At 37.0% G+C, this 26,348-nt stretch overlaps 1 protein-coding gene across 2 annotated transcripts; it reads right to left on the reverse strand.

The window, feature by feature from the left end:
• Positions 1 to 9,289: 9,289 nt before the first annotated feature.
• ANXA1 (annexin A1) lies at positions 9,290 to 25,805 on the reverse strand. Of its 2 annotated transcripts, none has more exons than XM_039719420.1 (14): positions 25,652 to 25,805; positions 24,520 to 24,666; positions 21,030 to 21,105; positions 19,533 to 19,626; positions 18,651 to 18,745; positions 17,838 to 17,951; positions 17,158 to 17,248; positions 16,117 to 16,196; positions 15,122 to 15,178; positions 13,732 to 13,825; positions 13,088 to 13,183; positions 12,038 to 12,096; positions 11,044 to 11,166; positions 9,290 to 9,659 (listed from the first exon to the last, which is right to left on the reverse strand). In XM_039719420.1, exons 3-14 carry the CDS (start codon positions 21,093 to 21,095, stop codon positions 9,600 to 9,602), a joined length of 1,029 nt encoding a protein of 342 aa, XP_039575354.1. In that variant the 5' UTR covers positions 21,096 to 21,105; positions 24,520 to 24,666; positions 25,652 to 25,805; the 3' UTR covers positions 9,290 to 9,599. The 2 variants fall into 2 exon arrangements, with proteins under 2 accessions (XP_039575354.1, XP_039575346.1); XM_039719412.1 differs by having other exon boundaries at positions 21,030 to 21,108.
• Positions 25,806 to 26,348: the final 543 nt, after the last annotated feature.

The following is a 26,348-nucleotide window of genomic DNA, read 5'->3' on the forward strand; positions in this document are numbered from 1 at the left end:
TTGTTTTTTGGATCTGCCTATTTCAATGTATGAATACAGTAAACCATACTGTAAAAAAATATTCTTGTAAAGTACTCACTAACAGAATATGGTAATTTTAGTTCTGGTGAAGAATGCTAATACTGTAAAAATAGATATTAAAGAAAAATATAATTTTAATTTTAATTAATTAAATTTAATTTTAATTAAAACATCATTATGTCCATATATACCAGCAGATGAGTCCATGCTAAACACTAACAACTTTCTGCTCATGCTAATTTTTTTATTTTTTATATTCTATATTTTTTAAATATCTATTTTTTTTTCCTTATGAGGCATTCTTTTATGGTCTATAATGTTATTGTATTGCACATCTATTTGTGTCCAAAAATTGTTACTGTGTCTGTAAGACCCTACAGTGAGATACCTTGTGTGTGTGTCTGGGGGTGCTGCCCTGGGCAGAGACATTATACAATTTTAAAATTATCTCTCATGGGGAGCTTCTTTGCTGCATGGTGTTTGCTTCATGCGCTGCTTCGTTTCAGCTCAGGCAAAGGGTTTTTTCTTCCCTTTTCAGTTTTTGGGGTTTTTTCCTCATCTCGGAAGGGCTGCAGCAGGGGTTTTGGCTGCCCTGGGGAGGATTCTGCAGGTGCCTGTCCACAGCCAAGGCACTGGCCCACAGTGGAGCAGTGGCCCTGCTCCGGACGAGCCGCTGCTGGACAGAGAGCACCGAGTGTCCCAGGACAGAGGGGACAGGGAACACCGAGTGTCCCAGGACAGAGGGGACAGGGAGCACCGAGTGTCCCAGGACACAGGGGACAGGGAACACCGAGTGCCCCAGGACACAGGGGACAGGGAGCACCGAGTGCCCCCCACCCTGCTGGGCCTCTGGGGGATGGTGCCAGCCCTGGGGAACCATCAGGTCTCCATCTCTGCCGCACCTGCCCCAGGAGCTCTGCCTTCTGGCGGGGATCTGTTGCCATCTTGTCCTTTGGTCCTACAAGCCCCAGGCTATCCCTGCTGGGCACGGTCTCAGGAAAGGCATTTCCAGCAGATCAGGCCTCTTTGGTCATGTGGCAGATTGTGAATTTGTGTTATTTTCCTTTTTTCCTTGTTGGCATTCTGTTACTAAACTGTTATTTTTTCACTTGTATCTACTCATATCTCATTCATCATTAGTGAGAAGAGATTACTTGGAATCAAGGAGGAAGTTACTCATTTTAGACTGCCCACCTCTTTAAACTGTCTCAGTCCAAGACAGGCATTAAAAAATTTCCAGGGTCAAATAGGCTTTTCACCTCCTTGAAGATTAATTAGGTCTAACCAAAAGGGAAGTATATGACAACAGGCTATTTGAGACTGTAACAGTAGTCTAGGTTTGTAATTTAGGGCTGCCTTTTGAACCTGGACATTCCCATGTTGCTGTTTGGTTCTCCAGATTTAAAGCATTTATCTGTGTGTCACAGGCTTTTTATCAAAGGTCAAGCTCATCAGTGGGTCAGGCACACGTAACTTTTTGGCCAAATCACTTCAGTACTCCCTACAACATCCTCAAAAGGCTATTAAAACTCTAATGCTGGGTATAGCTGCCCTTCTGTTAAGCTGTGACAGCTGTAAATAGATCACACTACCTGCATCCTACTTTTCTCCACCAGCAGTCCTAAACATTGACTGTGAGTGCCATGTATCTGCAACTGGGATTCCTATTGTAGGTTGCCAGTGCCATAAAGAAAAGAGTCACCTATTCCACCACTCCAAGAACCAGAAAATTAACAAGGGACAGACCAGCCCTTCAGCCATATTCAAACTTTCTTTGTTTCTTGATACATGAAACACAGTCCAACATCATTTTTGACCTGGTTCAACCAATGAATTATAATCATAGAGCCTAAAAAATTAGTCAGTAGTCAAAGTGAGAGTAGACAGTTTAAACGAATCAAGAATATTTGTAATGTATTGCATTTTTAATTCTTTTCCAAGTAAACACCTTTGTGTGGCAGCAAACAACTCAATTTCAGAATAAATTTTTAAATTTCTTAATTAATTAATCTTAATTCAGTGGGGAAAAATACAAAAAAAACCCCAAACCAACAAACAAAAAACCCCACAAAACTCCAAAAAGCCAAACAACACCCATCTCTGCCCCAGCATTTGGACGGGGTTGGTTAAAATAAAGGTTACTGTAAAACAGATAACATTGGTTTCAACATTTGGGGTTTTTTTCTTTTTTTTTTTTAATAAAATGACTAATTGTTGGAACTTTTAAACTGCAGTGGTTTGTTTTGTTTGCATTTCCAGATATCTAAAGAAAATATGAAAATTGGGCACTCTAGGTTTTAATCATTATGTAGGCTATCAAAAATGGTGCAAACATAGAGAGCTTGTTTTCCTGATCTTTTGTACCATAAAGATACAAATTAAAATTGTTTTGTTGTACCATTGTTAGGGGCAGCACAGAGTTCATAACTATAGGAAAGCAGTTCCCTGTTATGAAGCACAGATTGAGTGCAATGGGGAAATAGGAGTAAAAAAACTTACTTTTCATACCACGGTTCACATATTTTTCTTGGTAGACATTTCTGTGGTAGTTTCTGCACAATTTCTTTGGCCTGTGTACATGTTTTGTAATGCAGCTCTTAACTTCTAAGACCTAGATTCCCCAATGGCAGCATCTATCCTAATCATGAGGGGAGGGGAAGAAAGAGGAGAGAAGAAGAGAAGATGGGAAACAACTGGCACAGAGAGGGCAAAACTGTATTGAGGTCAGCAGCAGCAGGGACTAGATTACTAGAAAGGGTAAAACTGCTGCTGTTTTTCTCCTGGCTCAGAGACTGCAGTGAATTTGCCTTGGTTCAACAGGGAATGATGCTTAAGAAACCAGTGCACTTCATTATTAACTTAATTCCTCAGGGATAAATTTTACTTTGAGCTCTAGAGTATCTCATCACAGAATTCCTGTAGCTTTGCTTCTGGATTTCCTCTAAATACTTATAATCCTCTCACTGTGGTTCTTGCATTATTGATCCACTTGCATTGCTGCCTGGACCAGGCATTTGCCATGTGATATCTGGTCAAGTTATCACGGCTTCTGTACAAATCAACTGTGAACCAAAGAGTCAAAGGAGCACATACAAATATACAAATGTTGATGAAAGTGTATTTATACAACACCAATCACCTTAGGATCTGTACAAAGCCACAGAAGCACAACTGAGAACAGGACATGGGCTCAAAGGACAGGTGCACATGGGAGTGCATGACACCCTACGTTGTAGGTCTTTTGTATCTGCAGGGAATTCACTTCATTCAGGTAGGAATGTAGATGCCAGTCTTCTACCACTCATTTGTATGTAAAAGAATTTCTGTATAAAAATTTGTTAATAACAAACAAAACACTTTCACTAACAGTAAACTAAACTCAAAAATTCATGCATCTTTCCTAGTTCTTCAACATTCATAAATGTACAGCTACAGGTGCTTGTCAACAGCCAAAATTAACATTCTTCTAAAACTGACACCTTGTTATAATAAATATTTGTTTGCATTTATTATCTACAAATGAAGAATAACATCATATCCCTAGCTTCAGTACTTCTTCATTCATAGGGCATGAATGAAGCATGGCAACAAGCAAAATGCATGACTCTCCCCACTGCCATATCCATCTTTTCTGTCTCTTTCTCCCTAAATGTACATTTTGCAATTACACTGTAGAGAAGCATCTAAATACAAATACACGTGTATGCCTGCAAATGTACGTCTTAATCATTGCAGAGGAAAGTGATACAAAAAAGTTTTGTATGTGCTTACACGCACACCTTATTTTTATTGATAAGGAATTTGGGTTGTTTTTTGGTTTTTTTTAATATCATATTTTCTTTCAGGTTTTTTTGTTTCATAATTTTGCTAATTAAACTGGCAATTCTAGCAAAATTTTACAGACTGGTGATGTTAATACAATTCTAAATATTACTGTGGTGCAGGTAGCTGAAAAACAAAACAACTTTTAAAAGCAATATAAGTAAAAGCAATGGGTAACTTTTTAGATGTATTTCCCACAAAAATGGTAAAATTGGATACAGAACATTTATAGAAGTAATATATATTTATTTATAGATGTAACTGAAAATAAAACCTCATAATCTATTTTGAATCACTTCTACAAGCATTCCCTGACATATTGCCAAGTGGCCACTGAATTCTAGACAGATTACTACAGGACTCCTCTTTTCAGGGATCCATCTGGTATGGTGGCAGTTGCAGCTCATCAGATTACAGTTATGTCCCAGCTATGAAAAATGCAACAATGCTGCAAGAGAAACCCACCCTGTACCACTTCAGTCACAATGTCAGGCCTATTGCTGGAAGCATATGTGTTAACTTATTTTCAATAATCATTATTTATAATTAATTCATGAACAGTCATATCATGTTTAAATTTTACACTACCTTCTTGTATCATGTCTAATGAAGAGGGACTGACAAATTCAGAGACTGCAAAAAGACGCACATAATATTGTAAGGAAAGCCATAATACGAAGATTTGATTTTTAAAAAAGTAAAAATGCAAAACATCACTTACATAAACCAACAAATACCCGACTGGGGAAAGGAAGGACGAGGGGGCAGGCATGTGTGGATGTGTGCGTTCTTCCTGCTGCAAGCATCAACAGCTACATCTAGTGGTTTTAGGCAGTATGGACAATTTACCTACAGCCAAACCATGTCTTAGGGAAGCAGTTTGTATTCTCAATGAAAGGGAAAAGCTATATTTTTCTCCAGTGTAGAGCTTTGTAGCAGCATTGATGCTTCACTGAAAGTACTTTTCCGCCCAGTTCGTTTTGTGCTAATAAATCTATGGAGACTGAAGTTCTTTGTAAGTTTTCAGTTGTATATTTGTAAGAGTTTCATATACTATATTTGTGTATTTTCCTTAACAGTAGGTGAAATATGCATATAGATAATATAAACTCCAAATCCTAAGATTTAAATGTTGTGGAGTGGAATTACACAAGTTCAGGTAACTTGCTACAGGTTCATATCACAGCATGATAAAAATACTTAATTATCACACTATTTCTAGACAATGTGGTAGATGAACCATAGATTAACAAAATCTTCAAGTTTCCATAATATCAAGTATCCTGTTTTTCAGACACTACAGAAAGATTTGCCTCAATCAATTAGAGGCAAACTTCCTATATTTCAAAAAATTCCACATAATGGTAATTTCACATTATGAAAAAAAAAGGAAGTCCACACACAAACCTCCAGTACTTTTCAAAAAAACCAGTGTTAGCAGAAATAATTAGCAATGTATGGTATTTATTCATATCCAGTTATTACCTGAAATAAGCAAGTATTTGGAAGTAATATGACCAATTTAGAAATCAAAAGCATTCAATTTGCCAATAAAATCATACTAACTGAAATGTTCAGTGAAAAGAAATATGTTTAAAAACTCCTAATCATCCCCATAATTAATGACTCCACAAAGAGTGAAGAGCTTCACTGTAAAATGGCAGAAATAGCACAAGAACCTTTACAATTCAACTGGACTTCTTGAAGCCTGCCATAACCTCTCAAGAAACTTCTAAGACCTTTGTTAGTTGTTTAGCAGCCAAGTTCTAGCATTGGTTAGAATACGGCAAGAGATGGTTGTGGAAAAGGAGAAAGTGTTGAAATTTAAAATGGATAAAATGGAGCAGTAAGAAATTAAAAAATTTTCTTCATACATTAAAATTAAAAAAAATTTTCTTCATACATTAAATTACGTTCATCAATGATCTTGCAAAATCATCTGGCAATTTTTTTTATAATGACCTACAACCACTTAAAGCAGATAAGAGGGAAGGACTAAGCAGAGTTTGAAAGAGGCAGAATAAGTTTAATTGCCAATATAAGTTATTATTGCCAGTCACGAACGCATTTTATGCAATAGTTACCACCTGCAACTGCTCAGAAAACCTCTGTTGAGTGAATAATTTAATGTAAAATTCAGAATAGCATAATCAAGGAACATACAAGAATTAAGTTCTCCCTTTCTTTATCCAGACAATGCTAAAAATATTATGATTCATTGGTTTATGAATAGTATAGAAAATAATAATAAATATAAAAATGGGCACCTTGCCCACTACTTTTGTAAATCTGAACTCCTTAGAAGCAGTGTGTTTAGCTTTTCTATATTTAGTCCCAAGAAGGTGCTTGAACAGGTTGGAAAGCAAGACATTAAAACTGAAGCCCAGATTTGAAAGTATCTTTTTGTCTACATTATTCCAATGATTTGAAGCAAAATGTTCATACAATAAAAGCACCTAGCAATTGACAGAATTGGGCACAGGCCACCTCTAGAATGAAGATGGAAAACCAGCTTAATTTCCTGAAACAAATTGATGTAATTTTATCTTTACGCTAGATAAACACACAGGGCTGTTTAGCTGTATCACCTTGCCATTGCACCTTCTGTAGTCGTGTCTATCAGAAGTTCCCCTTTCTTTGCCCAAGTCTGCTGAATAAGAGAGACACACCACATGATGGATGAGTCTTGCAAGCACAAGGTTTGTTGCAAATACCCATATATGTTTGCTACGGTTTTAGAGAGGTCTGGTGATGTGTTAGGTTTGGAGTTCTTTTTCATGTTCTACAACTGTGTCAGTCATTTGAGAAACTTCTCTTTGCCCCACCCCTTGAGAATACATCTGCTAGTTCTTTTTTCTACTTGTTCTTTTTGAAACCAGTATGCAAAAACCGACACTGGAGCAGGGGGGAAATAGAAAACCCCCTGTTTTCCATGATACGCTGAACTACTTTATCTCTCTTCATTATGACAGTTCAGAAACAGTGTTAGTATATGACCTTCCGCAGTTTGAGACTGAATTTCTGTTTAAATACTATCCTTTGTCCTTATTCTCGACAGTCACAAGGTGGCACCAGAGGTCAAATTTTTTGAAAATGCCATTTGGAAACTCGTAAAACTTCTTCTAGACTCCTGTAAATCCATTATTTGTTTTTTGAGGGCAAAGCCATAAAGGGTCAGACAAGCATTCACAGTGAAAGAGAACCTGAATAATCTGTCCAATGCATGCAGCAGATGGCTAACCATAAAGTAATAATAAATTAAATGTGACAAATGTAGCATTTCCAGCGTATTTTATTAAACGTTTGTGAAATAATTAGTACTATTTGAAGGAATGGTTTTCCAATATACTTCTATATTATTTCAAAGTTACTAGCCCTTAAGAAAACTTTTCCTGGTGAATATGCAGGGTGACTAATTTACATGTTTGTGTTGAAGTTGCACCCTCACAGTAGTTTTCTGCTGACAGACTACAAGTGTACAATGATTAAAAAAAATAATATTTCAGTCTTCTTGTTGCCTTTCTTGTGACCCCTTTGTCTCCACCCCTCCTACCAATTTACACCAAAGCAAGGAAACCCTTCTCATGAATTTCACTATGGCCTTTACTATAATTACTGACATTCCCCTGACACTTCCTCTTGATTTCACCACTCACTTCACCTCCATCACCTGGTCGGCCACTCCCTATCAAGTGGATCACCATTCCTCACACATCTGAATGCAATTCAAATTCTAATACATGACATTCCAATAAAATCCTATCTTACTGGTTTTGAAACATAACAGGCTCCATTGTTTCTATTCCATGTTCACAACTGATCAAAAGCTTCTTTATTTTTGTAGCTTGTTATGAAATACCTGCCCTGTCTCAGAAGAGGGATTCATAAATTGTGCTTCACTAAAATAGTGCGGAAAATTTCAGCACTGTGTCCCAGCAAGCCTTCCTCTGGACAGTCTGAATAAGCAATAAGAAGTTCTTTATAATACAGCATTGCCACAGTTGACTTTTTGATTTTGAGGTAAGTTTAGAAAAATGTCCTTTTTATTTTGCCTTTCTTATCTTTCCTTAGTATCTAATACTGGTTGGGAAAACAGGAGAAAAACTGTAAATATACTCCCTTGGTACAAATCTGGTACAAACTTTCCCATGCCTGAAGACCAGCACAGAGAGAAGCATGCTACTGAACGGAGTCCTTAGGGACTTATTAAAACTCATTTGCAGTCATTTTATGTGACATTTTCTCCTTTGATGCAAAAAGATAGGAACAAAAAAATCAAAACCACTTTTGATTACTAGTCTTCTGTGGTAATCCATTTTATCTTAATAACAATCTGACTAGAGCTAGCGTATGTAGTCTTTTACTTACATTTCACTGCTGATGCTGTTATTAATTTGCATTGAAAATGAAGATTATTTGTGCTGGTCCATTTAATTCTCTGTCTCTCCCCTTTACCATACAGCATAGCTCTTTAAGACAAGGACTGTCCTTCTTAATGCAAGGAAATTACCTTTCCATTTATGTCAGCATAACTAAAAATCTTGGTTTATTTTGTTTTTTGTTTAGAAACATCTCTCACTTCCACTCAGACCATCATGGGGACTTCTGGCAGTGAAATAGATGGTGCTCTGTTTCACAAGCATTAACCTCAGTCCCATTTTTTGCAGTATGAAAGTTTCCAGACTACAGTAAGGGGCTGCAAATTTCCATGGCAATAAATAGATCACAACACACAAAACAATTGTGAAATAGCCATATGAATGGAATTTTCTAAAAAGTTTGGTTTTTTAAACTTTTAAGGAAGTAGTCCCCTAACTATACATAAACTTGTGCCTCTCAGAAAAAAGTGAATGCATAGGTGGATTGAGCTCACCTGCAGTAAAGCTGTGACTTCTCCTTGATACACCACTACACAAACCAATCCGTCCTCTTCAAAACAATCAGCATTTGCATTTTAGAAGTAGACAAAAATAGAATACAATCAAAATGCAACTACCTCTGACTAAGATGCCTACATACAATACTTTAATAAATAGTGAAAAACCTTAAAATTAGGAGAAGTTCTTTGAATGCAGCAAAGCAGAGTAAACATTTCTTCTGTTGCATGATCTGGCAATGCCCCTGTAATGAGATAACACCTGTTCTCATACTACTAACATGTTTAACTTTATCTTCTCCTTTATTCTAAATGAAAATTCTATGTGCTCCCTCATTCCCATTTGGAAGTTGAATAGTGAAGCTGGACTTTCACAAAGGACATGTTTCTGCTGAAACCCCATTGCACTCTGCCAAAAAGAAATCTTACGTAGATCAGAGCTATACTTGATATTACTACATTATTTTTTGATTACGATGCTACTGATTTGCCCCCTCAAATACACTGCACTTACACAACTTGAAATTAAATGCAGAATAGCAACAAAGGATATACAAAGTTACACATGGCTGAATTTTATTTTTAAAAGTTTATTTGCTTAGCATAGATGAAAACTTTACCATTTTCATAATTAATCACATGACTAGAAACTTGGGGGCATTCTTTCATTTAGGATAAATAATGGCAACCAGAAATAATGAAGCTGTCCAGAGCAAGGGTATTGAAAAAAATATTCTGGGTTACAGGTTTTTAACATAACATGTATACACTAAGTGCCATTCCACAGAAATCTCTGTGTGTAAAGACTGTGTTTAATATAGACATGCAAATATAAAGATTTTCAGCAACTGGGCTTGTGTGCATTTCAGGAACATGAAACTTAGTTATCACTTCCACATAAAGCCACCATGATGGTTTCATAATCCCCTTTGAGTTCATCCTGTAAATTTAAGCATAAAAACCCAAAAAATGTTAGAATAATGGTCTCAAGTAAAATAATTTTTAATTAACATTCAATATACATTGATCAAGTATCAGTGCTCCATCTACATAAATTAATCCCTTGATAAAACAAAAGTTGGCCACAGACCGAGCTGGAACCAAGCACCATCACTGAAGTTATCTGTATGATCTAGAATTAAATGCATGCATTTCCAGAGTGGAGCTCAGGAAGACAAGGCTAGTAAAAATGTTGGGAGGTCTAGTGGCATAAGTGACGAAGAGAAGCACAGAAGAGTTTTACCTACCCAGGAGCTTAAGGTTTTACTCTAAATAAAGTGAAACTGTCTTTCTTGATCAGTGGTGTCTAATGTTCATTAATATTAAAACACTGTGTATACACATTGTGTCTAGGAGCATCTCAAACAAAGGCTAACAGTATACTGATACTCTGCTTACCATGGGATTGCTTATTCAGCTTGGTAAAAATGGATAATATGCATTAAGTACACAGTGTAATTGTTACATGCACTTCTTGTTTTCTCTAATTTTAATCTCGTTTTCAGAGGTATACGAATTGTTTAGTGTAGCCAAGCTATACATCAAGACATTTGGATGCAATCACCACTTTGAAGCATGATGAGGCGGTGTAATTACATAACAAATTACAGGTAACACACATGCTTAAGGGAAGATTAAAAGTGACCTAACTGAAAAAGTAGCAGACATCAATAAAAATCCAAAAGGCATTTTCATGCATGCAGGAAGTATGTTTCTATTCCAATCAAAACTTTTTTTTTTTGTAATATCTACTACTCTCCACAAAGATGCTTTGCCAATTTAGCTTTCTTCAAGTTCCTCACCACTTGAATTTTCTGGAAAGAACATTGGGTGGTCAGTCCCTTTTAACAAAATATTTTTGTTAGCTTAACTCATTTACTTAGGTCATAGGGAAAACAGGCCAAATACATGTTAATAAAATTAAAAATTCACTTGCTGGAGTACCCCAAACATTAAAAGCCAATATCCAGTTGTATCAAATACCTCCTTTAGAGTTGTCATGGCAATCATCTCCACTCTCCTGCCAAGGCACTGCTTAAGCACAACAATTTGGGGATATTGTACTCTCCTTTCAGCTCTTGGATTTGACTGTAAGGGGATATCCTGAGACAACTACTATTTCTATAGCTCTTTCAACAACTTTGACCTGGAAAGGAATTAGTTCTCCTAGCCTGTGCGCCATTGGAAACATAAGGTACTCATCTACAATGAGCTATGCAAGATGAACTGGTGACTGAGGAGCAGAAAAGTTAACAGATCTTTACTGGATGTCAAAAATCACCTGGTTGCTTTGTGTTTCACGTGTCACTTGGGAGAAAACCTACCATAATGGCCTGGCGGAGGGAGATGCCATACAGACTCTTGTAATAGCCTTTGATCTCGTTCATGTCCACTTCATGACGTGAAACCATGATTCTGATGAGGTCTTTGTGCCGGGTCCCAGCACCCTGTTAAAAGAAAAAAAGAAGAAAGGGGGAGAAAAAGGAGGAGAAAAAGAATTATGCTACTCTTGTCACTGAAATACCTTTGGTCAAGTTCTGTATGTTAATCCATCAGACTTTATAGATGAACATACCCCTTTCCTTTTCCTTTAGTATGTCTTGCAACAGGGAGGTCTCATATCTGCCCTATGAGCACAATCACTTCTGACAGGCTACCTCCACCCTGTTGTTTTTAGGGTTTTTTAACATTTTTAAACATTTCTTCCAGCTGTTTCCTAAAAACAGACATCTTCTTCACTGTGCTTGCTTGACATTAGAGACAGCCTAGACTTTTACTGCCTTTTTAAATTACTCTTTTAATAGTGCAGTAATCTGCATTTTCATAATGTTTCACTCAATTTTTCCCATACTGCTCCTAACTAAGTCACAGGAGTTATGACAATATCTGCATACTAGACAGTTCCATGATCACCAGCTGCACCACTAACATGGGTTCCAAACCTGCCAGAAGGATCATGGAAATCTCATTATAGATTAACCTTCCACAAGGTTCCTGCTAAGATCTGTAATTGCTCTCCTTTTGACTTTTTACTATAATTGTTTCATAAGAAGGGTTCCAGTCTGCTTCCTGTCCCTGTAACAGTAAAAGATATATGCAGATGGACAGATGCCCTCCTGAGCATATTACAGCAAACAGACAACTCCTCCAACAGAAAGTCTCAGGTTTCAAAGGAAGGAATAAAAGGAGTGAGAGAAATACTTTGAATTTCCCTCTGCAGTCTTCTAGCACACAGAGGGCCTAGAGACCTCTAGCTAACTTTATTTTCAGCTTATAAAGCACCTCATGTTTACAAAGAGGGATCTTTATTTAGATTACCTTCATCGCCAAATGGAGTTTTTCTGCAAAGAAAGCTGGCTTGCTTGTGGCACACTTTACTGTAATGAAGCAATGAGACAAGGTCACTTCTGCTATCCATGTAATAAAAGTATAATAAAACGCTTTCAAAACCCTTTCATTTTTCCTACCCACATATCCTATTTATGTACTTCTTTGCTGCCTTTCTTCATAATGTATGAGGACAAGAAGAATCATTCCTCTATTTGTTCAGAAAGCAATTCAGTCAGGGGAGAATAATTACCATAAAAACAACACATTTCTTCCTAGTTTACTGCCCTAAAATTAATGAAGGTGTTGCAATTCCCAAGAAGAAAAATGTAAAAACATTAATGCCTTCCATAGCAGAGCTGGAGGTTATAATTTGATATTCTGTAAACCAAGTTACAGTTCAATTTTGATATTAAGAGTAATCTGATGAAAATTATTCTTTTATCCAAAGTGTGTTTGAATGTGATATAAAAGCTAAGAATAGGAGGAGTGCCTGATTTCCAATTACACCCCTGATCCACTGGGGAGAGGGAGTCCCTTCATTACCTTACTGTTCATGAACAACAGTCACTAACATTATATGAACATTTTCTTGAACAAAACCACTGAAGGAATTTTTTTGTTTTTAATAACCGATATTATAAGTATTCTTGCAACATGAAACTCAGAGAAGAGTGGTTTTGGTTGAAGATGGGTTTAAAACTATTGGATTTTTGATACAAACTATACCTGTTTTGGCAGCTTTTTTTGGCATATTGGTTTCTTATAAAGGTCTTCCTATGCTGGCAACTCATCTGTTCCCCTTAGAAGACTTTTCCAAATATTAGGAGAGGTATTTCTACTTATTCATCAACTTAACTGATTTTAGGTGTGTCAGTTAAATCGCCACAACTAGATTAGACTTTCTAAGTTTTTATTTAGCAAGCTTCTCAATGAAGCAGGGTAAGTACAGAACAGTTTCTGATCTGAGCAATTATGGCAGAAATAAAAGGTTAAGTTAGTCAGAACATACAGTAGGTTTCAATATGCAAAACCACTTACCAAGGGCAGTGAGGCAATTCTCAATATCACCTTTCAGCTCCAAATCCAGTACCTTGTTCATGTCGTGCTTGCTGTATTTGGTGTACTTCTGAAAGACTTAACAATGGGAAAGAACAGTATTCTCCCTGCACTCTCTCTGATGTATTCTGTCCTCACTGCTGCAGCAGAGGACTTTTTGTGGGCCATTTTTCTCACTTTCTTCAGACAGCATAGAGTAAAGAGCAGTGTTACTGCACATCAGTTACTGCAGATGGAGTCAGCATACGGAATGGGACTTGGGTAGGACGGAAGAGTTCACTTCCCAATGGTTGGAGTAGAGGTGGCCAACTGATCACAGAGCCTGCGACACAGAGTGACAACCCCCTGTCTAGAGCAAACTGGCTAAGAAGCAAGACCACTTTGGGGAGCTCTCATTGCTTGGCATTGTGATCACAACCCAGCTGAGAGTCCAGTTTTGTCAGTAGCCTAAATGATATTGCTCATCTCTACTACTGAAAGAACAGCTAGGCTGCCAACCACACCCTTAGTCAGCAGGCATATTTCCAACTAGAGCAATGTCTTGATGATCTATATCTTCTCTGAATTCATGACCAGACGATGTTCAAAAATCACCCCAGAGAAGCATGAGGCTTTGTTCAACTTACCCCTTCGAAGATGGGGGTGGCTTCTTGTAGTAAGAATAGTTACAAACACACCAATATCTGTTCCTTTCCTTTTCTCTCCTGCTTCATACAAGGCCTGTCATAAAGAAAAGAAGGATACAAGGTCAATATCGGAATAGCAAAATTCAAACAGGAATACTGTATTTTGAGGGCCATTGCTTGTTAGTAATGAACACTATCCCTTAACACGATCCAGATCAAAACTCTACCTCAGACTAACTCCAGCTCTGTCAAATCGTACTTCACTTATGTCTTAATAGCACCTAGGGAACACTATGCAGCTAGAAAACATATTTTCAGACATTTTATCATCATCATCTAGCCTTCCTGGGTACACTACATTCTTGAATGAAGTTATTTTTCATTTGTCATGATAGCAGTCTGCATGAAAGCCTCAGGACTGGTAGGATTTCATAAGACTGACTAAATTATTTTTGCAACTAATTGGTGCAATATGCAGGAGAAACCTATGCACTAAGTACTTCCTCATCTTTCCAGGAGTGACTTTTACTTCCAGGAAAGTAAAAACCAAATCAGTCTCCTCCATTTTCCTCACCTCCTCAAACCTCTCTAAGAGTAATAATAAAAGATCTCCACACAGCATGAAGATTTAACACTCTGCATAAAAATAAACAGTACTGAACTTTTGAACTTTGTCATCCAGGGCTGATGACAGAACTAAACTCCTTATGTAACAGGAATTAAAGCACTATTTCTCAATGGCTTTTTCTTTGCTGAGTTTTTTTTGAAAAATCAATTTGAAGTCATGTAAACTTAAATTGTAACTGTGATCTAGCATTTTGTTGGTGAAAACTCAGCAAGGACTGCTAAGTTTTATCAAAGCAAATGTAGTCCCACTAATGCTGGAAGAAACAAAAATATCAGATGCTTACTTTAGAATTATTGAGAAAATGACTGTAAGGTTTATCAATAATCTTGAAAGGTTCATCACTAAAAAGCAATGCCAATATCTAACCTACTGCAGAGTTCACAATGATCAGGGTATGGTAGCTGATTCTGAATATAGATAAGCACATCCCTTTTCCTTAATTCAAGAACTCTTTTATAAACAGAAGCAAGACTGGGTCTGATTCCTCCCCTTGTTGACTTGTACTTCAGATGGTCTTCATGCATTTCATGAACTAGACGAGGCCCTGCAGAAATGTTTCTGAAGCTAGATGTTAGGGTGAAGATCTAATTTCCTTCATATAACTAACTTACATGAACTTTGTAAAATACTACCTCCTCGGAAATGATTGCTGTATGACATTGAAATCTCTGTTAGGTCTGCAATGCACAGGATTCAGACAAACAGAAGAATCTCAAGTAAGTCAGAAGAAGCAGCTCTGCAAAATGCCAATTATGATCTTACCCTGGCATCATTGTCAGCAAGTTCATCATTCACATGAGGGTTTTCACATCGGTCAGCCTACATAAAGAGATAAATGAAATTTCACTGGTATTCACAGTCATTCAGTTCATTAAAGCTCAACATTTGAGAGTTCTGCAGCACCACTCTCAAACATAACCCAATACATAACTGGAAATAGGTGCAGTTATGTGAATCATTCTGTGAATAAAACTGTTGTATTTGTAATCAGAGAACATACTTCGACAGCCATCAGTGACTTATTTCTTAATTCCTACCTAAAAATGCATAGGAAGTATTTGTTTCTTGACATGAAACTACAGGCTTCAAACCTGTGACCTGCTCCCTCATGATCATTCAACAGACTCCTTTCAAGTTCATTTGAAATTTGTAACTGGAAGTCCAAACCATGCACATGGATGTATCAAAAAATCATCCTATGTGCAAGTGCAAGGTTCATATATGTACACTCAAAAATCAAATATTTATTAACTTTAAAAGGGTATTTTAATTGGGAAGGTCCAGTGTTTGAACTTACCTATTTTTCAATGCAAATTTGCGAAACACTTTGTCCACTTGTTAATTCCCTGCCCTTATCCCATTATCTAACTACTAGAAACATTCATTAACAGGAAAGAAAAAAAGTTTATTTCTCTAATTTTAAACATTTATTCTTTTACTAGTCAATTGACATGACATTATAACTGTTCCTTTTTCTAGTGCTTAAAGATAGCACAAAAAAAATTTTAAAAGCATAATTGATTAAAAAGAAATATTGTTTTACAATAAAGTTTTTAAAAGGTGTTTTAGATAAAATCTCATTATATTTTGTTTAAGAACAGTTTCTAATGGTCTAGGATTTGAAAGTTTTAAAAGGCAATGCAAAGAAATAAATATTTCATAAATCTTTATTTATTGCGTTTGTCTCTAAAGTAGTCTTGAGAACATTGATTTTTGATTATAGATATTGTCACTCAAAATGCTTAAGCATAGCATACCTTGGCTAGAGCAACCAAAGCCTTTTGAAAGTCTCCAGATGTGTCAGAGATGATGTCTTGTGTCAGATCTCTCTTCAGCACTGCAATCAAATAGTTTGTTTTGAAGTTATCAACTAAGTTGACTACATCATCTTTAAAGGTCCAGTCAAACGACTCTACGATCTTTTTCAGTATTCTCTTAATTTCCCACTTAAAAATGCCCACTAGCAATATGGTTTTCTTTTCATTTGGTTTCAAGTAAAGGAGTTTATTTGTAACATATACTTTAAATCCTGAGATGTGCTGGAGATTGGAGATTAAACCTAAAATGTGCTGAAAAATGTCCTTCTCCAAGGTCTTGTGGGTAGCATTATCTTGGGTTTCTGCTTGTAAAATACACCAACCTTGTTTTGAGCCTTTTTCTTTTTCCTTCTTACTTCTGGCTGCTCTTATCAGTATAGAACTCAACACAAAACTGTCCCAAAAAATCAAGCTTTTAATATAGGCATCTAAGAAGAAATGTCTTGGCTAAGTTACCTCATCATCAAAGAAAACAGGATTTAATTAGGCAATACAGTAAACTCAACAAATAAGAGACACCATATTACACTGTAGTAATATCTTCAAGTAACTTCCCCTTGCAGTTCACTGGTGTTCCTACTGCTAACACATCTGTGTTGCTAACTCAGTAAGATTTTTTTTTTCCAAGCCTATGCTTTTTCTTAAAATGTCAGCCAAGGTTTAGTTACAGGGGAAGAAAAGTAGCTTGTCTTTGCACTCATCCAAGAAAACATCTCAATGTGTCTCATTCCATGAGACATCCACAATCCCAGCAGTAGTGATGTACCTTTTCCTTCACTATTGGGATCAACAGGTCAGCAAAAGTCACTGTGATCTCTCTCACAGCAACCCTGTCAAATTTTTGTGAAGCTTCATTTGCCTCCTATTTTGCTCTCACCTCCTCATACTAAGAGATGTTGTGAATCTAATGTCTGCTCTAGGGTTATACAACGGTATAATTTCTTTCTTACTTCTTAATACTTCTTTCTTGTTCTGAATTACCTTCCTTGTAGTATCTGCTGGCTTCTCTGATCTCTTGGTTGGTTCTTGAGGCCAGAATCTCAATTAAGGTATCTTCATCAGTTCCAAGCCCCTGACAAAAGCGATTGAAGTTTTAGAGATGTTATTCAATAGAACAAACTTAAAATTCTTAACAGAAATAAGATGAAAATCATTGGCTTGGCTTTGAAGACACCACATGGAAAGAGAAATAAAAATTTTAAAAGTTGGGCTTCCCTATTATCTAATTTCAGCTCTTTTGGAATTCAATTTTTCTCACATTAAATACACTGGTGCCAAAAAGAAATGCTAGAAGGATCAAACAGTACACATAAAAGATACAAATGTAAAATCTATGAAGAAAAAATACCTCCTTCCTTTTTTTTTTTTTCTTTCTCCTATGTAAACATTAATGTATGTGCTATGGCTCCCATTAGCAACCAGTTTTCAGAAGGCAAGAAAGAGTTCATTCTCTCAAAATAATCTCCTTCAACTCTGAAATTCAGCAGGGATTACTGGGTCTTGTTCTCATAAACTGAGTTGCCAATACAAATTTATTTAACAAAACAAAGTTAAAATAAAGATAATGCACAAGCCTTGAAATCTATGTCCAGTGTTACTTACAGGCCTTGATAAGTACAGATGTTCTTTAGGAAAATTTTTCTCTGAAGATTTTGCCTTACCTTCATAGAGGCTCTTAATTCATCGGCATCAAATTGAGCTGGAGTTTTCAGCAAAGCCACAACGACATCTTCTAGATGGCTTTTCAGAGCTTTTTTCAAAGCCTCTTCTAGGCTCTGTTTCAGGAAGAATAAGAAACACACCAAGTTAATGAATGGTGGAAGTGTAGTTGCTCTTCAGCTGCAGTCCAAAAATTAGTCTGACCTCTGATCAATCTAAGTGTACATCATTCCTACCTCTAATAGAAAGAATTATGAAGCCCTACTTCAAGTTTCAGGTTTGTCACATTTGACACTTTACATTAATTAAAGTGTCAGGCAAGGTTTTTCAGAAAGTATTCTCGAGTGCTTTCACACATTGCAGTTCAGCTACATTGAAACATTTACAGCATCAGAAGAAGACTCAAAAGAGGCTGCTCGTTCTTCAAGAGAAGATAATGTCATATTACTCTTACAATTATGACTGAGTTGCTTATTTGTGTAACATTTGAATTCATCATTTACTGCATGAAGTTTGAAGTGAACATATGTAATATCATCCTAAACAAAACCACAAGTTCTGAAGATAAAGGTTATATTCTAATTTGACCTAAATTTAAGTGGGGTGAAAAAAAATTTAAATCTGGTTTATTCTGCTGCCTATCCAAAAATGTAAAATCACTAGAAGCCCTCCCTATAGCCCTTGGGGTAGAGTGTTATGGTTCTACAACTCTCCTATACTACTCGGTATTCTATCTTTACTCATCTATACTATTTGAGCCAGGAGAAACTTTGATATTCTGAGTGAAAATTAAGCTTGGTTTGAACATACTTTACCTTTCCTTTAGCCTGCTGATAGGCAGCTTTGATCTGCTGTCGCTGAGCATTTGTTCTCTTTGTCAAGATGTCAATAATGGTGGCTTCATCCACACCTATGAATAAACAAACAAAATTCCAATATATTCAAAAGATATACATCATTAAGCCAGTTTTTTAAATTATGATCTACTTTATTTCATATTTTTATTTTTTGATAAGCTCAAATTTAACCAAAGGAAAAGTTGTTATTGTCTACAAACTCACAAGATTAGTTGTACAGCTAAGACACCAAATAAATAGATCCATCTAGGACACAGAAATTTCATTAAAAAAGTCTTAGAATATTCTGAGTGTAGATCTTCCACTAACCTGAAAAAATCCTAAAAAACTCCAAACAAACAGAAACCCACACTAAAAAAAAAAAAATAGATGACATTCTCCTTTAATCTCGGTAAGTCAAACTGGAAAACCTTTGGAAGCGCAGACAAAGTGCCAAATGTGATTTTCATTAAAAGAGAGATATGCAACAGAAGCATACAATATATTATCAGTATAATCACTGCCTCTTGCAGGAATGCTATGGAAATCAAGCCAAAAATTATTAGTATGGTATGTTGCAATATTATTTCCTTCCCTAGAAATTCCATTTTTTCAACCCTTCCTTCAACATATTCAAGAACTTCAATATAGCATAAGGTCTGAAACCATAATACATCAGGCTGTCAAAGAGTTGAGATTCTTCATCAAGTGGCATAATTGAATGTATTGCCAAGCTTTTAAAAGTAGAGGCACCTCTCCCACTTGCTACTGCCTCTTGCTCTCATATATTATTCAGTGCTATTCTCAAACTTTTCGAAGGTAGAGTCCCAGTGTAGAAAGTTAAATAATTACTCCTTTTACCTTTTACAGTAATAGCCCTGTCTAAAGCAGCAACATCAGCTGATGGATCAAAATTTGGGTATGACTGCACTCCACGGATACCTTTTGAGCTCTTCTGCGGAGGGAAAATAAAAAATAAAATTTAAAACAGAAACAAGAAAAATATCTTATCACAAGACACCACTAGTTTAGCTAGGTGATTCACAATCCTCAATAGTCTCTCTTGTTTCAAAAATTAGTATTTCAAATTTTTTAATCCTTTGCCATTAAAATAAAATATCCCGAAAAAAGTTCAAGGTTTTATGAATACATACTTTACATACAACAGTTTGTATTGAATTTTGTACACTTCTAGCATTGGATAATTAAATGTTCATCTCCCTACACAATTGTCTCACTAAGAGTTGTAAGACAGCTGACAGATTGCACACTTAAATCTCTAGCATAGAGATACTTAAATTTCTGCATCTTAAGTCTCTAGCATAGTTTTCAAGAGATCATTGTGTCTTGTGTGCTAAGTCAACAAAGGAATGTGACTGTCCCACTGCCTGTTTCTCAATCTTGCAGGCCGACCTTTGTACGCTGGTTTCCATGCCAAACTTATCTGCCAGCAATATAAAAGTCTCTGTAAACACCATAGCCAAAAATGTCTCAGGACCCTGGGAATGGAAAGGGAATAGGATGGTGGAGCCAAAGGTTTATGCACAAAATGTTGTGGAGTCAAAATTACAAAATCTACAAGAGCAGAAAACTTTTGCTTGCTGAAATTTCCCCCATATAATTTTGTTTTCAAATGGTAAGTTTTTTGGGGAACTTCTGTCATTTCACAGGGTACTGCTTTACCTTTGCTTCCATTTCAGTAGCTTCACCTCATTATCACAAAGATTCTCCATATCATCCTAGCACAGTCAGGAGTCACAGTAACTCCTGACTCCTCACAACCATAACCCTCCTTCTAATGTATAACTCATCGTCTGAGGTTTTTTATTACATGCTGTGGCTTGTTCCACCATGAGCGTGACATATGATATGAAAGCTAGGATAAATACTAGTGACTTTACTTCCTCCTTTACATTCCTGGGCTCCAACTCATGGCTTCCTATACCTCAGCCAAAGAGTCCCTGGTTTTTTCACATACTTTATCCGGACATGTTCATACACATTCACAAAACTCAGCTTCAGATTACTACATTAAAGAAGCCGACCTGAGGGAATCAGTGACTGGCCACTGGGAGTTACCGCTTAATTCACACGAACTAGTTCTGCCAAGGAATTGATAACTAGACTGATAGGTGCAAAAAAGAGCAATTTTTCATCTTGTAGCTAACTTCCTAGGTTATACGTTTACATTAAATTACACACCACAATAAAATTAGGTTCCATTTCTAATCTGCTAGAGTTTTGCGACTGTTTTCCTTCAATTTGCATGTATGAAAGATGTTTAGAAGCCTTTAAACCACTTGTTTACAAGACTACAAGAAAATAAGCATGGTGCTCTCAAAAGCTGATAATACTTACAATACATTCCTGCTCCTGGTTGTCAATGAACCATGCTTGCTTCAGAAATTCTGATACCATAGCCATGTTGATAGAGCTTCTGGGAAGAGATGCATCAAGTTACAAACAATTTTTCACCATTTTCAGCAACTCAAGATTTTCCACCCTCAAAACCACTTCTCTAGCATCACAACATGTTGTGGTTAATTGCCACAGGGTAACTGGCCTGTGCTATTGGAGGCAAGTAACTTTGGTGTTTCATGAGTGATGTGATGCTCCACAGCTGCTTGCTCACCCCTACACTCTTAGCTACTTTCAAAAGTTTTAGATAAGAACAGCAGAAGAACTATGCATGTGCTTACATTAGCATTAGCATTTACTTACAAAGGGAAGTTACTGGAAACCAATTAGTTAATTTTCATCTATGCCCATTTAATTTGATCATTCTGAAATTCACTGGTAAACAAGGGGTCTTGTCTCATCATTTACTGATGTTGGAGTTCTTGTGTATTATGTTAGGAAAAAAGAAATTCCTTTGATAATATACCTTCATGTAATTTCTTTGACTAGACATTTTCTAAGGAAGACGAGTAAATCTGGATAGTTCTACATTGCTTTACATTGCTTTCTCTTACACATTTTCTACAAATTCTACATAATAATAAAAAATCATTACCAATTTAAGAAGAGGAAATAAAAGTAAGTTTTGCTTTTCACCACTCAGAAAGAAAGGTTTCCCAAAAGTCACTATGCAGAAAAGGAAAAAATAAGAGGTGATATAACATTAAGTACTCAAAAATAATGAATGGGTTGCTTAAAAACAACTTCTTTTTTGGTAAGGGGAATATTCTGTTTGTTAGCTGAAATAGTGAAGAAATAGAAAGAAGAAATAAATGGTTTATCAAATAAAGTTATTCAAACAGGATTTTTTTTTAAAAGCACTCTTCCTCAGCAAGTTCCAGGGAAGACTTGGTTTTAAAGCATATGTGTAAGCAATAACTATAGATAGTGTTGCTGAGTAAACAGGACTGATTTTGAAACTGGTGTTAAGAGACAAAATTCTGTCTGTAGTCTTGGAGTAGAGATCATATATACAATTATAGAAAAAATACGTTAATTATGCTGCTAACACACACCCTCTGTCCTGTAGGAAGGGCAGAGACCAGCCTTGACTCTACAGAAATTGAGGACCAAGGAGTGCAGCTGCAGCCCAGCTCTTTCTTTCCCTCGCAACAACACTGTAAAGCTTGCTTCTGCACTCAGCAGCCAAAAAAGTGACAAATACATCACAGAGCCTGCCAATAGCTCTCTCCAAGGTAAGAGCCCTCTTTCCCAAAAAGCTCTTGCTTTGTTTGCTTCTCTCAGGAAGGAATTTAGCTCTGCCATTGCTGCCAGAAAAGCTGAAACTGATTTCAAATCTGATTTGTACGTTATTTAGAGTAGGGATTCACTGATAAATCATGAGCAAAATATTCAGTCAGATTGAAGGATCAACTTTTATGACCTGCTATTTATTCAGGATCAGAAAAGCATGCTCACATCGCAATTGCAACCTGCACTTTTCTCAAGCTGTCAGAGTGACTCCTGTGCCCTTCTATTGACAGAAGTTAGCAGGGCCAGATGAAGCATATGGTGCCCAAAATTCTGCTGCATTTTGTAACAGCACACATGAAGGCCTTATGCAGTGGGACGGAAACACTTAAAAGTCTCCATACTGGGTAGACTGAGTCATCAACGCTGGCATGTCCTGCTATGTCTGCTGACTGATTCACAGAGAACCACTCCAAACTATGAAACAAGATTCAGTCTCCCAGCAGCAGATCTGAGGTGTGTTTTGCCTGATAAAGTAACCCTTTTCAGGGAGAGCACATCCCTTCCTTCTACATATTCCCACACCCACCCTTGACACCAAGCTCTAAAGGTTTCCATGCCTTTGGGGCTGGCTGGAGAAGAAGGCTACTAGACTACACTAAATTTAGTTTATTAATCCTCTAAAACTTTGTTTTTTCTGGCTTAAATAATACAGTAAGAAAAAAATGTCTGTGCCTTAAAAACCGTATTTTTTTTTCTTTTGAAATAAAGACACTGGCATGCAGATCCGTCTATTTCCATCTAGTATAGAAATAATGCAATTTTAATATAAGTCAAAGTAGTCAACAGTCCTTGGGGGAAGCTGAAGATCTTAGTCTGCTTGAATTAGCTTTGCAAGGTAAAAAAACAACTTAATATAAAACTCTTCTTCTGCTTTGGAAGAAACTACAACTGATAAGAAAAATAAAAGGCTGGAATCTAGGAAGACAGCCAGCCCCCTGATAGAGACAAGGTCTTGCCCAATACTTTGTCCTAACACTCTAAAATGCAGAGATCATATAAACAGTACCTAGATCCAAGAGGGATACATTCAGTCCAAACACTACTTTGATATAATGGGAAAAGGACTGAAGTAACTGTTGGAATGATCAACATCGCAATGGGTTTGAAAAATTACACAGACATCCAGACTGAAAACCTGAACTGTTGTTTCACAAAAATCATCACAGTATTGCTCTCTGTCTGGCTCTTAATCCCCTGAAGATGTACCCTTCAACAGGCCCAATCAAAAATTTTTAAGATTTTGAGAAAATACTTTATTAAAAATATTTAAAGATAAAACTATTTAAAGATAAAACTAGATTTTTACACTACAGTCTGTGTCAAATAACAGCATTTATCTATACTTATTTAATTATATAATGAAGCATGTCAGATGCCTGGTTACTTTCAAAGGCTCAATACCAAGATCTTGATGTAAATTATAGTCATGTCACCCAGTCAGAAAAATAGGCAAAAGATCTAATATAGCAATTTACTTTGCAGTGGAAAGTCTGCTGAATATGGAAACACCAGAGAGAAAAACAGTCTCATCCTTGTAAAAGTCTATAGAAAGATTTATCAGGAAGAACCCCAGATGATACAGTTTTTATGTGGCTTTGCCAAGTTCTCAGTCAGAAAAGTAGGATTTTGCTCTTATGTTTCTAAAACATTGGCTTGATTTCTAAAATTTTATTTCTAATTTGATTTTCATCACTTTCAGAACAATGACTCCTCTACAGTCATAGTGCAGCAAACTGATGTTGAAGTATCAACATCATTTGATCAGTTGAAGCATCAACATCATACACAGCATAGTAGTTTCCTAGGAACTCTGGTTTTACTACACATTTCTACAGAAGCCTATTAAAAAGGCAAAGAGAAAGCATATGAAATGGTCTACTCCAAATAAGTTTGCTTTTGAAGTTTTAACTATTTTTTATTCCCCTTATTTAATTGCATTAAACAAAAGCAATAATTGCCCAAGCCCTTGTGTAAAATGTTCCAGAATGGAAAGAATTTCTCCTGCCCGCACCCGTCTTTTTCCCCTGACAGCAAGTCCAACCCACAGAAAGTTTACACCAGATCACTTGACAAATTCAGCACACAATTCCTAAAGTGCTGGGTCTACAGAGAGTAATAATGAACTACAAAATCCTACCTTGCTCCTCACGAACACTGCCTTGCAGGGCTGCACAGTTATGAGCAAAGGAGCAGAGGGCTCTCAAAGCTTTTGTAGCCTGTGGAGGAAACTCCACCCAGCAACCAGTGTTTCCACAGCCCTTGTAATCATCTGCAGCAGCTGTATCTGGGTGCCACCCGAAGTCGAAAAGTATTAGGGAAAAAAAAAAAAAAAGGTCATTGCGAAACTATGTGCTGGCAGAAGTTTGAGCAGATTGCAGAAAGGAAAATACATGAGCAAGCCATGGTAGCTCTTCTCTCTTGCCCTGACTACATTCCCCAGTTTTAATAAATTGCCATAAATATTTTTGGATCACATGATTAAATATTAAGAAAACAAAATCTGAGTAATTCTTTTCACATTTTAATGTCTGATATAATTTCAAAAGTGATTATATTAAGATATATCTTTGCTCAGTGAAACTTTTGAGAGAAGACATGGCGAAGAGTCAAGGCAGAATCCTCACTTCACTGAGATCCCATGGCTATCAGCTCTGCAGCTTTTGCATGTAGGTCCATGGCAGAAATAACCCAGGAATAAAACATGCCTAGTATTTCATGTAAATAACTTTTTTTTTTTTAAAGAAACTCATGGGAAAAGGGATACAATATAAGGGCAATAATTAGCCCTACATAACAGGGCTACATAATTAGGTAACCTACATAATTAGAAAGAGATTGAAACAATCAGATTAAACCCTGAAGTACAAAGTGAGAGTGATTTGCACAAGATAAGAGTATATCTGCTAGAATTGGTTTTCTGCAAGCATTTCCTTGCCAAGCCAGCACAGCACAACACCATCACTAGCATCTCAGATTGGCCTGGAGCATGATGCCCAATGAAGAAATACCTATTGCTGAACCAGAAGTGTTTGCAATGGACAGATAGGGCTCTGAGCAGACTTTCATCCTCCTGCTGACTGGCTGCAATGCACAGTATGGCTCATCTGGCCCACATGGCAGACATGAAATGCAGTCTGCCCTTGAAGCCCATGTCTAACAATTAATTATATGAGGAGGAAGAGGAACAGGCTGATGGTAATTATTAGAGGAAATCCTCACAAATTTCTCAAATGTTAAATAGCACACATGCACGTTCCAGCATAACTTACGTCTTTCTCTGTACACTCAAATGTGTGCTGCTCAGAGTAATCTGCTCATCACATTCAATGAGGTCCCTATTCCAGCAGCCTAAGAAGAGAGCCTCCAGGAGTGCTAAGGACACCCCAGCCCCAGGATCTGCCCTCAGCAGTGGCCTCAGCCCTCATTCCCCACTTGAGTCACTGCCCTGCTCCCTTACAGAGGAGTGGGAGGGAAAGTGGGACTCAGCCTATGGGCTGATGGTCTGTGCCATTCCCAACCCCAGAGAGCTGCCAACTGCGTGCAGCTGGGGCTGCTTATAGTGCCCACCCCAGGTCTTTGCTCCTGGCTGGGGTGATGGGTAGGAGGGGCTGCCAAGCCCTGCCTGCTGACCCCCATGGGAACACTTCTGGCTCCCAGGGAGTCCCCAGCCCCCTTGACTCTCTGAGAGCAATTTTCTCCTATGCTTTATTTCCTTTCCCTCTGTACATTTAATATATCATTTGACAAAAGTATTTTAGATGTTTTCAGTAAACTGAATAATTGAAGGGGCCTACCAGTTGACAATGATACAGTAAGCATTCTGTCAGGTGTATGTTGATTTGTTTATTTAATTATGATATATGATGTACAGATTACACTAGTCCACCCAAATTCCATATCAGAATGACACTAGCAGTCTTGTTTCACTTGGCTCAGGTGTTGGCCAGAATCTCTGTTTTTACTCTT

Source organism: Passer montanus, unplaced genomic scaffold (genome assembly GCF_014805655.1).
Source record: "Passer montanus isolate IOZ18808 unplaced genomic scaffold, ASM1480565v1 scaffold105, whole genome shotgun sequence".
NCBI lineage: Eukaryota > Metazoa > Chordata > Aves > Passeriformes > Passeridae > Passer > Passer montanus.